This window comes from Falco biarmicus, chromosome 2 (assembly GCF_023638135.1).
Source record: "Falco biarmicus isolate bFalBia1 chromosome 2, bFalBia1.pri, whole genome shotgun sequence".
In the NCBI taxonomy this organism is placed as follows: domain Eukaryota; kingdom Metazoa; phylum Chordata; class Aves; order Falconiformes; family Falconidae; genus Falco; species Falco biarmicus.
The window spans coordinates 113,911,219-113,927,186 of record NC_079289.1 but is presented as its reverse complement, the minus strand read 5'-3'; the positions used below and the strand labels follow the sequence as shown (position 1 = coordinate 113,927,186).

General features: G+C 48.6%; 1 protein-coding gene across 4 annotated transcripts in view; it reads left to right on the top strand.

Moving 5' to 3' along the window:
- The first annotated feature begins 759 nt into the window (after positions 1-759).
- CD80 (CD80 molecule) overlaps positions 760-15,968 on the top strand; it is a 30,618-nt gene continuing 15,409 nt past the window's right edge. Inside the window, exons 1-2 of one of the 4 annotated variants that reach the window (XM_056327174.1) lie at positions 760-870; positions 5,189-5,283. In XM_056327174.1, coding sequence (XP_056183149.1) covers positions 5,202-5,283 — 82 coding nt within the window. In that variant the 5' untranslated portion in view covers positions 760-870; positions 5,189-5,201. Of the gene's footprint in view, positions 871-4,887; positions 5,284-15,968 lie in introns of those variants that run through there. The other 3 variants (XM_056327175.1, XM_056327176.1, XM_056327173.1) reach the window with 3 other exon arrangements.

The window sequence follows — 15,968 nt, the reverse complement described above, 5'->3', positions numbered from 1 at the left end:
CGTCTTCACAGCCTGCTGCTGCCAAAGGCTGTGACTCCCTGGCAGGGAGAGCTGGCACTGCCGTTGCAGGCAGCACAGCCTGCTTTATTCAGGAGAGCCAGCATATCTGCTGCGTTATCTTCACACGCTCAGGTGGAAACTGTGCAAGATCAGGTTCTCTTTTAGGAGCAGATGAACCACTCCTGCTGCAAGGGAAGAGCTTTGTAGGAACCAGCCTTAGGGGAGGGTGTGTGGATGAGGGCAACTGTGAGTGCCAGCTTGCGTGCGGCAGGGCAGAGACCCGCACACTCCTTCCTGCGTGGACCCTGTGAGCACACTGGGTTCTTCTGCATGGTGGTTACACTCACAGTGATGCCTCACAACAGCCAAGTACAGCAGTTGAGTGGGTCCCATACAGCAGCTGGCTGTGAGGGTAATTCAAGAAGGTCAATCCAAGATTGTTAAGGCAACTTTGGGTTTGGCAAAAAGCCCTGGTGCTTTCAGCAGTAAAAATTCAAATATCCACGCAGTAGTCGGATGAAAGTAACACTTGCCAAACAATGTGGGCGCATTTTGCATTTACCTTACTTAAATGAATTTCCCACATTTCCCCCCTCTCTGAATTCTGACATAAGAAGACTTTTTTTAACTGCATTGGTCACTCCTGACTTCCCATGGCAGAGCAGACATATATACTGCCTGTGCTTTCTAATGCACCACGCTGCCAAAGCACGTTATCTGTTTGTGCATGGCCGGTCCAGTGCCAGGCAGTGCTGCCTGCCCTGGCCATCGCTGGACTCTGGCCCCAGCACTGCGCTTGCGATACTTGTCCAGCGGACTCTGATAGCAGTGACTGCCTTGGTCTCGTGAAGCACCCTTTGGAGTACTGAGGTAAGGAATCTGTGGACTTGACTAGCTGAGTGCTAAGGGGAAACAGAGTCTCCCTGCTAGCTTGGATGTGATCTGAGTGCAAAGCTGTCATGTCAGCCCTCTGAAAGGCCTGCCACGGCATACAAACCACTCTGGAAGGCCAGAGGACCGCTGATCTCGGGAGTGTACATCACACCAGACAGGCTGCAGAACGATGGTGCACCAAGCCCAGGGCACTGTACAGGGGTAAACACTGGCTCTGAGCTCATCTCCCAGCTTTAAAATGACTTTCACAGGTCCAGAGAGGACTTCCTTGGGTCCAGAGTGGGACATGATTTTGGGGCACTTGCACTACCATTTTTTTTGGTAATGTACTTCTCTGGAAACACATCTTGGATACTTCCCATTCAACACGGACATTCTTGTGTTAAAATCATGGGGATGTGCTTTTAGTTCAGATTAACACAGATGGGAACGTCCGTTCACATTAAAAACAATAAAAGGGATGCCAGTTCTGTAGGAGGGAATGTGGTTATGAATCTTCACCAGAGAGTAGGTGTTGTGTTTTGGTTTTCAGTATTTACCCAGTTCTGCCCTTTCTGATATTTCTCTGAGATGTCAACTGAGAAACAGGGGGAGGTTGTTTTGCTTTTTTTTTGTTGTTCTTTTTACCAGTCTCCAGATGTTGAAAATAATGATGTTTGAGTGTGCTGGAAGTATGTTTCTGCAGCGGTGGCTCTGCCATTCGGAAAAAGTTGGTGATGTCAGTGGGTCTGCAGGAGAAATCTAGAAGCAGTATATTTGAACAGCCTTCCCTTTGAGTGCAGAAGATTTCTACCACAAGTGCTGATTATTGAAGTTAATTTCCTCTACATAGCACACATGTTGCAAAATTTCACTTGTCTTTTCTGCTTCTTTCCTAACGGTTTTGTGTGAAAGCAGAGGAAAGATGCGGTGTGTGTGATACTCTCACATCTTCCTCTTTTCCACAGTAATTGTTTTTAGCAGAATTTAAAGGCCCATTCTCATTAAATCCAAGCTTCCCTTTTCAGGCTGCAGTGCTGCTTCTACCCGTTTCAACCTGTTTCTTGAGCACATATAGGTGAACTGCTGAAGGCCTATTAAAGCGCACAAGAAAGATTATTCCTGTGGTGATTTTGCTGTGAATTAGTGGGCTTATATTTCCCACTGCAGTGCTCATAGAAAGGAGTCTTCTCTGAACTGGACTTCAATATGTACGAGTCCTTCAATTTTGTTAGCATCCTAAGGATGCATAATACCTCCTCCCTTGAGGAGTTGCCTTCTAATAATCAGGGCTATGGGCTTAGGGAAGCTTTAAGTGATGGAAAAATTATGACTTCTGCCTTTGATGAAAGCAGAGCAAAGCACCTGACCGCTACATTCTCTCTGTTAATGCAGTCAGGGAGCTCTTCATAGAAGATATCAAGAGCCATGATACCTAGAAAAAGAGAGGGAGCTCTGACTGAGAATAACATCTGTGAGTTCAGCTGCCTATTTAAAATCTAGGCAGCCTTAATGAAGCAATTAGCTGCTCTGGGTTCCTCTGTGGGTAAGAAGGGGTTATGATGCCTCCCTGCTCCAGACTGGCAGCTGATGAGCTCTATCGCTTTCCCTGGGACTGCTCATCTGAGGAGCAGGGTTGAACCCTGAGGAAGAAATGCAGATGAGGATGTAATAGGCTGGAGTTTCATTCTAGTTGTAATATGCTAATGGAAGAAATATTAGAAAAAAAAAAAAGGGGCTTGAATTTAAAATGAAAGTGAGATGATAAACTGTACAGCTATAACAGGGTTGCCAGTAACTATAATGATGCAGGATACATGATTAGATTAGGAGTAGAAAGTGCATGGGCCCATCTGACTCGCAGAGAGGCAGTCCCTAGGGCTTAGAAAACAATGTATGAAAGACTATATTAATGATATTTTTTCTTCTTCTCTGAGTACCATGCAAACACTTGCATGTAAACACACGGTCCTAGTATCATCTGCATTTGCAAATGGTGCCCATGGTCCTGTTAGAAAATGCACAGGTAGAGTACGAGCGTACAGGATTTCAATCAGAACCCAAATCACAAAACACGTGCTCTGGAAACCTCGCAATGGAGAGACACAGAGCCCCAGTCCGATTCAGCAGCAACCTCCTCTCTGCCGTTTCATACACAATGATAATTTATTCTCTACAGAAAAGTTGTAACCTGTTCTTGTTCTGGTGTTTGATTTCTCTATAGAATACCACCCAGTTAATTATTCAAAATAAATCTCTGATTTATATTACGATCCAATAAGCCTAATTCACTTCTGAATCAGTCCATCTAATCTATCTAATTCAAGGAAGCTATACTGAGAAAAAACTGGAGCAACATAGCGGCAAATCATTTCTGATAAAAAGGAGGCATTTGCTTTAAATCAAAGTAATTTAAATCAGCAAGCCAGAAATCTGCATGGAAATCAATGATTTTAATCTCAGTTTGCATTTGCACTTTATTTTTTTCCTTGAGGAAGATCAGGGTTTCATTGGTGTGTAACTCTCTCGTTGTGATTATTACAGCTAAATATAACCCCTTACATTGTACCGGGGTTTGTTTTATTTTTGCAGGAGGGTGTGCAGTATCTGTACATATCTACATCACTTAGCATGTATTTACTCCCTCGGGCTCTTAGTAAATACGTGGTTTGTTTTTGTACCTAGGATTTGCTTCAGACTGGTTTTGTTTGGCTGCTCAGGTTTGTGAGGGCTCTGCCCTTCCAGGCTTTAGAGCAGGGATGGCCCGTGCCTCTCCCCTGCCTTGTCCGCAGCCTGGGCGAGCTGGGGAGCAGGGGGAGGGGGCTGGTGGTGGGTGTCGTGGGTGAGCCGTGGGTGCCACAGGTGAGCCATGGGTGCTGTGGGCAAGTGGTGGGTGCTGTGGGTGAGCCATGGGTGCTGTGTGGGAGAGTGGTGGGTGCCATGGGTGAGCTGTGGGTGCCATGAATGGGTGTCATGTGCAAGCGGTGGGTGCCATGAGTGAGCAGTGGGTGCCATGGGTAGCCATGGGTGCTGTGGGTGAGTGGTGGGTGCCATGGGTTCTGTGGGTGAGTGGTGGGTGCCATGGGTGAGCCATAGGTGCTATGGGCGAGCAGTGTGTGCCATGGATGAGCAATGGGTGCCGTGGGTGAGCGGTGGGTGCCGTGGGTGAGCAGTGGGTGCCATGGGTGAGTGGTGGGTGCCATGGGTGAGTGGTGGGTGCCTGCTGGAGGAGGGGGCCTGGTGCTGGGAAGGCAGGCGCTCCCCCTGCCTGGCCCACCAGCGCTGGTGGGTGCTTGCTGGAGCCCGTCTGGTCCCAGCAGCCACTCCCCGTGTGGGTGCTCAGCCGTGATGGCCAACACGCGCAGCTCGGGACATCTGTTTTAAATTTTCTTTATGTAGCTGAACTTGATGGATTACATCCAGCTGGGCCTGAAATGATGTTGGAATGCTATTTTAATTTCCTTTTCATTCATGATTTTCATTATTTTAATTTCAAATACAATCTTACAGGATTATTCCCAGTGTCAGGTGTTTCACTTGGTCGCATTTTAAACTCCAACCTGAGACTCCCCAGTGGTGCCAGACACTGAGGTTCACCCCTGCTGGCCGTGGGCAGGGCCCTGTCCTGTTCTGTCAGACCAACACCTGCCTGTCCCCTCAGCCTGACACCCTCTTGTCCCCTCAGCTTGACTGTCCCCTCAGCTTGACTGTCCCCTCAGCTCGACTGTCCCCTCAGCTCGACACCTTTCCGTCCCCTCAGCTCGACACCCACCTGTCCCCTCAGCCCACCATCTTCCCGTCCCCTCAGCCGGACACCCTCCTGTCCCCTCAGCCCAACACCTGCCTGTCCCCTCAGCCTGACATCTTCCCGTCCCCTCAGCCCGACACGCTCACGAAAGGCACGTCCTGGCGGGCACCGAGGGGCGAGGGCAGCATGGTGCCCGTCCCAGGGCAGCGGGGGCGGGGAGCATGCAGCCTTACGGACGCCCCGTGAGGAAGCCGTGGGCGGGCGTGAGGTGACTTATGCCGAGCGCCCGCCAGCTGCCTGGCCTTCCCCCACGGGCAACCAACATCTCGGCGGCCCTGCAGCAGGAGCCGGGTGCCCATGGGCCACCGCTGAGCCCCCAGCCTTCTCCCTGCCTCCGGGCTGCTGGCCCAGGTACCCCAGGGCACCGGGGAGGCAAACGGGGCTGACGGGGATTGTGCTTGCGTTTTTTGGAGGCGGCAGCAGGCAGGAAGGAGAGGGGAGTGGCGGCGGGTGCTGTGGCTCCTCAGGCACCATTTCCCTAACTGTCCCCCTCTCCCCACGGCCCAGGAGCTAAAGGAAGATGGCGTGCCTGCCTGCTGCCTCGCTGGCGTTGAGGAGGTGGCTGGGGCTTGGGCTCTTCGTGCTGCTCTGCCTCAGTTCAGGTAAGCAGGGGCAGCCGGTGTGGGAGTGCGGGAGTGGGCACGCTGGGGCCGGGTGGGCAGCGGCACCCGTGTGCCAGCCGGCGGCGATGGCGGCCCCCAGGGCACTCGTTCTGGTGTCTTCTACTGGGCCTGAGGCTGGGCCGAGGTTTGGGGTGGATGGCTCTGCTAACCGTGGCAGCAAGCACTGAGGGACCCATGGCCAGGCATGCCAGGCTGCCAGCCCCAGAGGGGCAAGGCATTCACCCGTCCCAGCGGGGGTGTGGGGAAGGTGGATGTTTTTGGGGCAGATGACCTCTTCAGGGAGCACATGGCTCCCTGGGCTTCAGCTTCAGTGGTGGGGACGTTTCTATAGGTTTTTGGAGGGCTAAAAGTAAGTGTGTGGTGGGGAAGACAGGGCAGGGCGGTGGGTCGGAGGGGTCTCTGCCACATGGGCAGTGCAGCACACAGTGGATGTTTTCTCCAATGACACAAGTCCCAGTTGGAGGACTGCAAGGGTTGTCCCCCATCCTCTAAGGACCTGCTGCAAAGCTCACTAAAGTCCACAGGTCCTTCCTTACCTCAAGAGGCTTGGGATGAGTCTTCTCAGCTGTGTGAAATGTTAACCTTGAAACCACACAAAACTCGCTTCTGAGCCGGGGTTCATTGTGGATGCAAAATAGGTTGTGCTTATTGGCAATTTCAGTGTTTCATTGCAGCTAATGATACTCTAGAGCAAACCTGGGCTGAACTGAGGCTTTGATTAAAAATCAAGTGATGTAAAATTAGTAGGTTTTCATGCTGATGTTGTGAAACTGGGAGATATTTGATGCTGAGTTTCATTTTGAGTTTCCGTCTCAGAATCTTAAAACAAAACTCAGAGAATTTAACAGAGATTGAATCACAAAGCTCACTTGTAAAGAAAGCAACCACCTCAAATACCGCTTGTGAGATCTCTGCTCTCCTGTTTTCCCCTGCATTCCTTCCCCTACCTCTGTGTTTGAGAAGTATGGATGTATTTTGCCCATGCTGCAACGGGCAAACAATCTATCACGTGCAGAACTCTTTCTCTCTCCATAATTTCAGAGCTGGTGATATGTTATTGTAATTACGAGCATGTGGTAATTCACCAGTCATGTTATTTCCCTGAAAAGGATGCTGATTCCAAGGCTAAAGATGTGCAATACTTGGATATACAGTCTGATACATGCTAATATCCAGTAGTAGACATAGGAGTTTGATAATAGGAAACTAGGTGTTCTGATGGTTGTACCTTTTTCTGTATGGTTTACTAAGGGAATGATAGTTTATCATGCTTTCCATCTCTCCATCTGTGTCTTAGTTCCCTGCTCGTGACTTTCAAATCCCCTGCCCAGTTTCCACCGAATTTGACAGGAGGGCAGAGCTAGCAGAGATGTGGTGTCCTTGTCCGCTATGTGGAAGTCACTGGCTAGCAGTGCCAGTGAGCAGCACCCAAACAGCCAAAACCCGCACTGCCCCTCCTCATGCGTAGCCAACAGGAAGGGCAGAAGGCAGCTGCGAGAAGCCTGTAAGGAGCATGGTGGTTCCAAGGGCTTGGGAATGGGCTGGGAGATGTGGGGAGAGGTGCCTGGGGTAGGGAACACAAAGCACAAATCCATAGGCCAGCAGGATCTGGTCATCCTGTGGCTGAGAAGACTTACTTCTCCAAATCTGATCAATCACAAAATTCTGGGGTTTGATTCTGTGCGAGGTGGAGTGGGGAAAAAAATGCTATTTTAAAAGCATTGTATCAGCTTTAGGGGCATAATTGTTAGATGCTTCCCATGCAATGAGTCTGTGGAAGTCCCGGTGCCTCAGGAGCAGGTTGCTTGGCAGACTGGTAAGAACAGCACAGCTGATGCACTTTCTTTCTCTCTCAGCATGTACGCACACACACCCTGCCACCTTTCTCTCCAAAAAGAGGTATTCCTATGTTAGTGACCCTTGAAAATACATGGTACAGTACCCACAAAGGAGTGGTTTTAAAAGCCTTACTGGGACTCGTGGGTGATGCCTTCCCTAGGTCGCCCACAGGGACCACAAGGACCAACTTCTGACCTTGCCGTAACAAAATGGTGAAGCCCTAGGAGTCTGCCATTGCCCTGCCAGTGACTTCCCACGCCTTGTTAAGCGAGTCACCAAGGCCAGCATTTACAGAACTGACACCACTCTGCTCATGAGGGTGCTCATAACCCCGTCAAGGCATTGGCAAGGCCAGCACCCAGAGCCTGCGGCTACATCTTGCAGCCTTGGATTTAGCCCAGATGTCCTGGTCCTTGCACACCTTGGTGCCGTAGTGCTCCAAAAGGTCAGGCAGCATGCTAGGATGAAAGCAGGTGCTCTCTGCCTACCCTGTGCGAGTAAAATACTAATACGGGGAATGTCAGGCTGAATTTTTACATCATAGCAGTAGAAGGCATTAATGGGGGGCTTAATTAAAAAGAATGATTTGAAGGTTGTATTTCATAGGAAATGGTGTATGCCCAAGCTAGGTAGATACATTTCTTTCCCCTTGAATTGAATTTTGCTACTCTGGGGTCCACCTGAGGTGACCCACTGAAATGCCAGTGTAATTTAGAGCTGCTTCTGAGATGTTATCTGCTGCTAGAGACGCTGATGTGTGTGAACACCCTGCTGCCTTAGCACAGCGGAAAAGTGGCAGAACAGCCCTGATTACAGGACAAACTTATTTATTTACAGTCTGAGCGTATTGTCGGTATCCCCATAGGCTTTTTTTTTTTCTCCTGCCATTGCACCTTCACACCTACCTACAAATTGTAGGATGTTCTCAGTCCCAGTTTATTATACTAGGAAAATGTTGCTAGAAGTCACTCAGTATGCCCTTTCCCTGCCCCGGTGCAAACACGGCATAGGCACTGATTGCAGGAACCCAGTGAGCCTGGCTTTGTGTCCATGGAGTATTCCTTTTAACCTTCCCTGGAGTCATTTATTCTGACTGGGGACCCACCTAGTTCTTGGTTTCTTCCCAGTGGTGAAATTTTTTGGGAAGTTTTGAGGAAAATCCCTGCAGCTTTTCTGAGTTATTGGAGAGTGGAGGGAGGGGGGAATATCCACTTCCCTCCACCTTGTCAGTGAGCACTGGCTCACAAGTAACTTGCTCTGGGAATCCCCTCTTGCATGCTGCTGCCAATAAAGAGTTCGGAGCGGAGCTTGGTTTCAGAGGGATGAAGTGGGTTGAGAACGAGAAAGATTCCCTGTTTTGTGGCCACTCCCAAATAATGAAGGGTCTAGCAATGAGCTTTAGGTGCATGGCATCTGGTTTCCATGCCAGCTCTGGTATGGGTTGCCCCTAGGGCAGATTTCATGGTGGAGATGGCAGAAATTTTTCTTCACATACCGGATTTGCCCACTTGATCACTGGATGCAAATTGAGTTTCTGTCTTATTGCTCTTGCTGCCTTCAGCTGGTTTTTAATTTCTTTTTTTTGGATGAGTTTCTGTCTCCTCCTGTTCCAGACATGCAGAAAAGAAGTATCTTTGGTTCAAAAATAAGAGTGGTGGAACTAAGGAACGCCTTTGTCTGTCTGTCTATCCAGAGTGAAACTGCTGTAACAGCTTGTTTGGAGAAAAAGAAACCCAACTAAAGGCTCCTGCTTTTGCATATAGACTCTGTTTTACTTCTTCTGTTGTGTTTTTTTAAGTAAAACTTTAGAAAAAAAAAAAAACCCAGAAAATTAAGCATAGACAAGCTACATTCTTACACAGCCAAAATACAGTTATACACCTGCATACAGAGTTTGTGAAGCTACCAGTCGAACATTCTTTTCACCCACATTGTTTCCTTTCTCCGGTTAGATCAGAATGAACCCAGGTAACTCCAGTGAGCTCACATTACTCTGAGGGCAACAGCTTTTTTGCATTTCTTGGATCGCTGAGACATTTGTATCCTTTTTGCAATGTGAGTGTCAGACATTCCTGTATTTAAGCATGCAAAGTTTGGGGCTGAAGCTTTTACACGCTGCGGTAGGTTACCAGCAGAAGCTGGCACCCTGTACGCCCTCACACCTTTCCTGCTCATTGCTGCCTCCATCCTGGCTTACAAGCATGGTTTAATAGATGTAATTAATCTGACACAGATGAAAGCTGCCACTGACAGAGTTATCCCCCTGCCTCACTTGTGATGAGTTAGTTTTCTGCAGAGGTCAGCCCGCTCTTTTCAGTTTGCTTTTACACCTGATGCTGTGTACCCTGGAGGGGGATGCAGACAGACTGCACAGCTGAGGGACCCAAATAGGTCACTGCCACCAAAAGGTGTAATTCTGCTCCTTTTTCTGCTGCTTCGGGCTATGCGATTCTCCTTTCCTTTGCACTAGTTCTGGTACATGCCTGATCCTTGGATGATCTAATTTGCCTTCCAGCTTAGTTTCTTTTTTTTCCCTTGTTTATACCAATGCGGCATACTGAGCCAGCCTCTGGAGAGCCCTGCAAGGGAAGTACTGGGAGTACATGGGATTGAAAGGGAAAGGGGAGCAAGATCCCCTCTGCTTGTGGGGAGAAGGCATGAGATCTGTGGCAGTTTGTTGTTTGGCTGCACGCCGAGGTTGTGCCAGGCTGGAGGAGAATTTCCATGTTCAGAGGAACTCTCCTTCCTTTTAAACATGTGTTTCCTACTATAAACGCTGCGCACATGTGGATGCGGTGTTTTTCATGAGGTGGAAAGCTAAGTGTGCTGAACACAGTGAAGTCTGTGCTTGGCAAAAGGGTGTAGGTTTTGTTTCCAAATAGATGAACTTTGTGTTTCATTGTAGCTGTTCTGTCCCCTTGGAGGGACTTCACCATTGGGAGTCTCAGGAGGTCATTTGAGAAAATGTAAATCTTTCCCAATGAGGAAATGCCACAGGCTTTGCTTCTGCTTTTTCACTATTATGCTTTTAAAATATCATTGGTCCCAGGGGACTCCCTGGCTGAAAACAAAAGTGCTGACTGCTGGCTAATGGTGGCATCTCGAGTGATACTGTGCTCAAAAGACATTCACCTTTTGGAGAGCCCAGAATGCTACTGGTCCATATAAAAAGTTGTTAGAAAAGACCACTGAGGCAAGTCTGTGCACTGCTGCTCTCACCATAGCAGGTGTAGTCCTAAATGCCTGGCAGACAAGGATTTTATCCCTGTGCCAGGGAAAGTCCTTCAGTCTGAACAGACCTCGCCGTCAGACGCTGCTTCCCACCAGCCGAGAGAGCCCCTGCCCCACGCCACCCTGCCCTGAGATGTTCCCAGCCAGTGCCTCCAGTGGTCCCTGCCCAAGTCCCTCATTTCACTCCCTCTGCGGCTTTTGTAGCTTCAGACACCTCTAGACTGCTTTGGTCTCATTTCCTTAGTCATCCTTCAGTTAATTACCAGCCGCCATGCTGCACTCATATAGGGCTGTTTAACCTCTCCTCCAGCCAGTCCTCCAGCTGTGGGGCTGTTGGCAAGGTTATCATCTGCACAGCGTTAGTGAGTTAGTGCCTGAGCAGGGACCAGGTTTTTATAATAAGATAATGGCTGGCAGGCCTGTAGCGTTGTGAGCTGCACTGGTGAATATTGCTATGGCTGTGGGCAAGTACTTTAGAATAAATAAATAAATAAATAAATAAATTCTAATTTTGAGTGGGCTTATGCAAGAGGTATCATACTTCATTTTCCTGCTTACTGGGCACTTTCACCTTCTGTTAGTTTCAAGAGAGGGCTGGCTACTTGGGGAGCACATGAGACAGTGAGATTTAGCAAGCACTGAAGAAAAACCGTGGCTTTAAGCAGTGGGAAGGACCTCAACTTCAAAAAGCTGTGCTGCGAGGACAGCAGTATGCATGGCAGTGGTACTGGAGGAATTAGGAAAATTATCTGAAAACATCTTCAGCTGGGAGATAAATATAGAGGAAGTACAAAGTGATCCAGTCAGCGAGAGACAGAGTCTGCAGGGGAAAAAATTATTTTTGTCTTTGTGTGCGACAAATCTCCCCCAAAGGCCTGTCTTACACAACCGCCACATCTAGTTTCTGCCCCCAAACTGGGAAATCCTAGGAGTGCTGAGCCAGTTGCAGGAATTTGATCTTGAAAAGACCTAAGATATGCAAATCTTCTGAGGACATCCAGATTTAGTGACCCCCCTGCCTTTTTTTGTTGTAGCAGGGTCACCCACTCCGCATGCTGGGAACGGAGAAAGGGAGAAGGTTCAGAAGGACTCTTCCCTTTGCTCCTTTCCCCAGTGCAAAGACATCCTTCTGTCCCCATTGCCGATGTCCCTGCTGGTATGAGATATGAGTATGGAGATAAGCAAACCCTCTTTCCTCTCCTCCCCTCAAGCAACACCCACGTGGAAGGCTGTACAGCGAAGGGGAAGATCTCAAGACATTCTATCATCCCCTTCCCAGCCCCAGATACTTGGGCGTCTCATTTCCAGCCCCTTGCTTGCATCTGACCTCCCAGATAGTGCCGAGATTAGAAATTTGCCAACCGACTTGTGAAGAGTTACGATCTTACTCAAGTTAAAAACAAAGTAGACTGGACATACCCAGGGCAGTGGGCTTGTCCCAGCCAGGGCACTGGTGACTCAGAAAGCAGTAGATCTTCTGTCTCAAGAAGTACTGAAACATGAGCTGGAGCAAGGGGGCGTGGTACCGGCTGGCTGGAGCTGCCCCAGGGCTGTAGCAAGCCGCTTTACCAAAGTATTTCAGATTCCCTTTTGTCTTCTCAGTTGCTAATTGCAGATCATGGAACTTTTTCATGATTAATAGAGTTCCCTTCCCTTTGAAGCCAGGTTTTTGACAATTGTGACTCAGTAACAGCACTGCTTTTCATTACCTGTCTGGCTGGGTTGCCTTGCTGGATTTTGTGGCAAAAGACAATCAGCATGGTGTGAAATCTGCATTCTGGTGAGCAGCAATTAAGACTGGAGAAAGCAGAGCATTCGTTCTGCAACGTGCAGAGGAGACTGCAGTCAGAGGGCTTCAGTGGGAGCACTGCAAGTCTAAGAAACTGAGCCCACGTCGGACACCACCATGTGTTGACAGTGCCATGTGAGCCACTCTAAAATGAGTGTTACCTACAGTACATTACTGCTTATCAAAGTATGCTTAGGGAGACAAAAGCAATTGATCATTCCCTTTGTCATCAATAGGGCCCTGAGTCAGCATGGTGCTGGAAAAAAAAAAAACGGGATTAGTGCACCTCCTCCAAAGATGGGTTGTCTTTCTGCCTACAGATGCAGGAAGGTGTCCTTTGGTTTTCACAGCTGCTTCACGACTTCAAGGAATTCTTCACTAAAGGCTTTGTACACGAAACAAAGCAGCATTAAAATGGAATGAAGGCTGCTGAAACCAAAACACCATGGCGGTATTATTATCACTGCCAAATCAAGCAGTGTAGAGCCGGGCAAAGCAAGGTTACTGTTCTGTTTGAGAGTGTGGCAATGTGAAGATGGGAAGTGCATAAAGCCCCATAAGGGGTGCCGTGCTCTTGCTGTACTGCTCCAGCAGGGCGCCCTGAGGTTACAGTGCAGAAGCAAGCAGAGATGAACTTTTAGAAAACCCTTTTCAAACCATTTCCCTACCTCAGGCCTGCCATGACATCATCGTAAACTAGGATTAATCCGGTCACTTAAGTGCTGCAGTCACACGCTTGACTAGCATGAGCGGGTATGGGGAAGCGAGACTGAGTGGAGCTGCTGCCGAATGAAGTGCATCGCTGCTTTTCTTCAGGCTGCCTTCTCTTCTGCTCCTCTCTCTCGCTGCATTTGGGATGAGTAAGGGAACATGGACTTCGCAAGAGATCAATGTGGCATCAGCAAAGCCAGGTTTGCAGTTGCTTTGCTTTGCCAGAGAAGATTAGAGCAGCAGCAGACCCATGGTTCATGACCGCAAGGTTGGGCTTGGGGTTGTGCAAGGGGAAAGGGCTGCTCCTCCTTTCTCTGCATGCTGAGACCTCCCTTTGCGTGCTTCTGCTTGCTGGAGCGGAGTCTGGGTAGAAGGAGCCTAGGAGGTTTGCCAGGCACTCATGACCGGGTTAATATGCAGTCATGGACTCCTTAAAGAAGACAGCCAACAGGGCCTACCAGCACCTGCTTTTCTCTGTTTTCATCCCATCTTCCTCATGGCACAGGGTTCTTACAGTGACACACAGAGCAAAGCAGTGTTTTTATGCATTTATTATGAAATGATATCTCCCCATAGAAGGTATCTGGGCATCTGATGGGGTCTTTCTGTGATCAGTGTATTCACAGGGTCTGTCACAACACTGATTTAAATACAAAGCATTTCTTCACATATTCCGGGGTAGCACAGGATGTTTGCTGAATTTTTACTCCATGGAAAGCTTTAGGAGAATCTGATTCCTCACTGGTAAAATCACCTGGGATAAAGAAAAGACTGAGGGGCAGTGTCTGGTCCTTTGAAGACAGCTTTTCAAAATTCCTCAGTTTTTCAACTGATGATCTGTCTTGCTTGGAAATCCCTGTAAAATACTGTGTTGTCCTCAAATGGTAAATCCTGCAAGCTTGGGGTGAATGTGCTTTTCGCAGAAAATGAGGGTCCTGAGCTGCAGAATTACCTGGGGACTGTTAGGTATGATTCCCGCACTGACCCCAGGGGATGGCTGCCCAGGAGAAAGCCACAGCCCCACAAGATGGGTTTCCTCAGCTGGCCCAGCCCCTGTTATGAGAAATGCCCTTGACTCACCACAACGTGATGTGCACCTCTTCCCAGAGCTGGCCCGAGTCCCTTTTTCCAACCCATGCACGGGTGGAGGGCAAGAAAGATGTCAGCGCCCCAGCAGAGCGGGAGTCCCAGGTGCATGGTCCTAGGCAAAGTTCAGTGATGCCAGTAATTTAAGAGTAGGGAGACCAGCTGCCGCTGCAAAGAGAACTAGGGAGCCCTATGGGAAAAAAGCAATGCAAGGCTGGTTTGACCCTCCTGGTTTGGGAGGGCCACCAACAATTTGCCTCAGAGGTTTTTGCAGCACTGTTGGTTGAAAAACTGTGCAGTTGCACTGTCTTACCTGCTGCTTACACAGGGGCAAAGGACTCCAGGCTCACCAAGAAGGACCTTTCTTTTCATGTGTGTTGCTTTCTGGGTTGTGTGCAAAGTGAGGTGACACGAGGTAAGACCAAAAAAAGGCAAAGCAGTTCAGAAGGGCAGAGAAAAGGGGAAAAGAGGGAAAAGAGAATGGTTTTGAAATTTCTGTTCACCGGGAATTATCTGCAGGTTTCCAACAGTTCAACGCTGCTTCTCTAAAGCACTGCATGGTCTTTTACTGCCTCTTACAGACAAACATCTCTGCAGGACTTCTGTCCCAGAAGCAATTTGCTCTCCTGTACCGCCTGACTGTATGTGTGGTCAGGATAACTAAGCTTTCTGTAGCTGGGGAATTTCTGAAACATGGACTTGGGCAAGGAGTGAAAGAAATAGGGATACAGGCTCAGCAGCTTTCCTGCTTGCTGACTCTTGGAACAAAGAAAGGACTGTTTTTCTCTGCACTCACCTTTCTGTTCTAATTAGCCCTTCCATATGGGGCATCTGCAGCACAGACATGGTTTGGATAAAACGTGTTTTTCTGCCCTGGGAACAGAAAGTCAGCCCCTTTCATCGGTTCAGCACTGCGAGCTTCCAGTGACAGAGTGATGTGCATGCACAGCAAGGGAGCAGCTGGGCTTCAGGGGGTGGGAAGAGGAGGGATCTTTTTTTCTAGAAAAGTCATTAAAAATTATTTCCATGGTGGATACCTCCCCCACAGCCTGGCTACAGAGAGTATTCAGCACAGAAATGGGACAGAACTGAATTTTCATTTTTGCTTTGCAGTTCACCTTTAAAGTGAAAGGGGACTTTTGTGGGCCTGAATGACTCTTCGTGGACTTTGGTTCCTTCAGGTTTGCAGCATACAGGTTGCAGTTTCAAAAGTGCAGAGCCTTTTAAGGGTAGATGTGACATCAGTAGGAGTTTCCAGCCCCTGCACATGTACTGCCAAGAAGGTTTTTGTTCTCCTTTTGGTTGCAAAGGAGACTCTTAGGGGCAAGGCGTGGACAACCTCATGCAACTCATGATGCGATGTCACCCTGACATTTACTGTACGCCTACTCTTCCCTTATTGCTGCAAAAGAAAATAGAAAATTGTCTTTATGAGGCTCCACAGTCCCAAAGTTTGACTGGCTCCTTTTGTGAGTGTCTCCAGCAATAGTAAGAGCTGAACTGTGAGAATAAGCAGTGATGTGGTCAAGGGGAAAAAAAACATGTACACACACAAATGCATGCAGACATGTGGGAGGAGGAACTTCAAGAATCACAGCCTAAAGTAGGCTGCTTTAAGGGGAACAGAAGGAAATGTTTTTTCACACAGCATGTAATCAAACTGTGCAACTCATCATCACAGGATGTTGTGGAAGCCAAAAGTGTATGTGCATTCCTGAAGGGGCAAGAGCTCTTCCTGAAGGGTAGGTCTAGCAGTAGTGATTAAACTGCCGATGCCAAGAAATCCCAAACTTCCTGACTGCCAAAGGTTGGCAGGGCATGGTGGTTCTTATCCCGTGTGGCGTGGAAGAACTATTTTTTCTGCCATTTTGCTACCAGTTGCTGGCTGACACAAGCCAGCAGGCTGAGTGGGCTCCTGGTCTGCCCCAGTTTGGTTGCTCAGAGTCTGCAGTGCATGATAAGGGGAAGTACAAGTGGTGGGGGGAAAAAACTGTGTTTGAATCTTTCC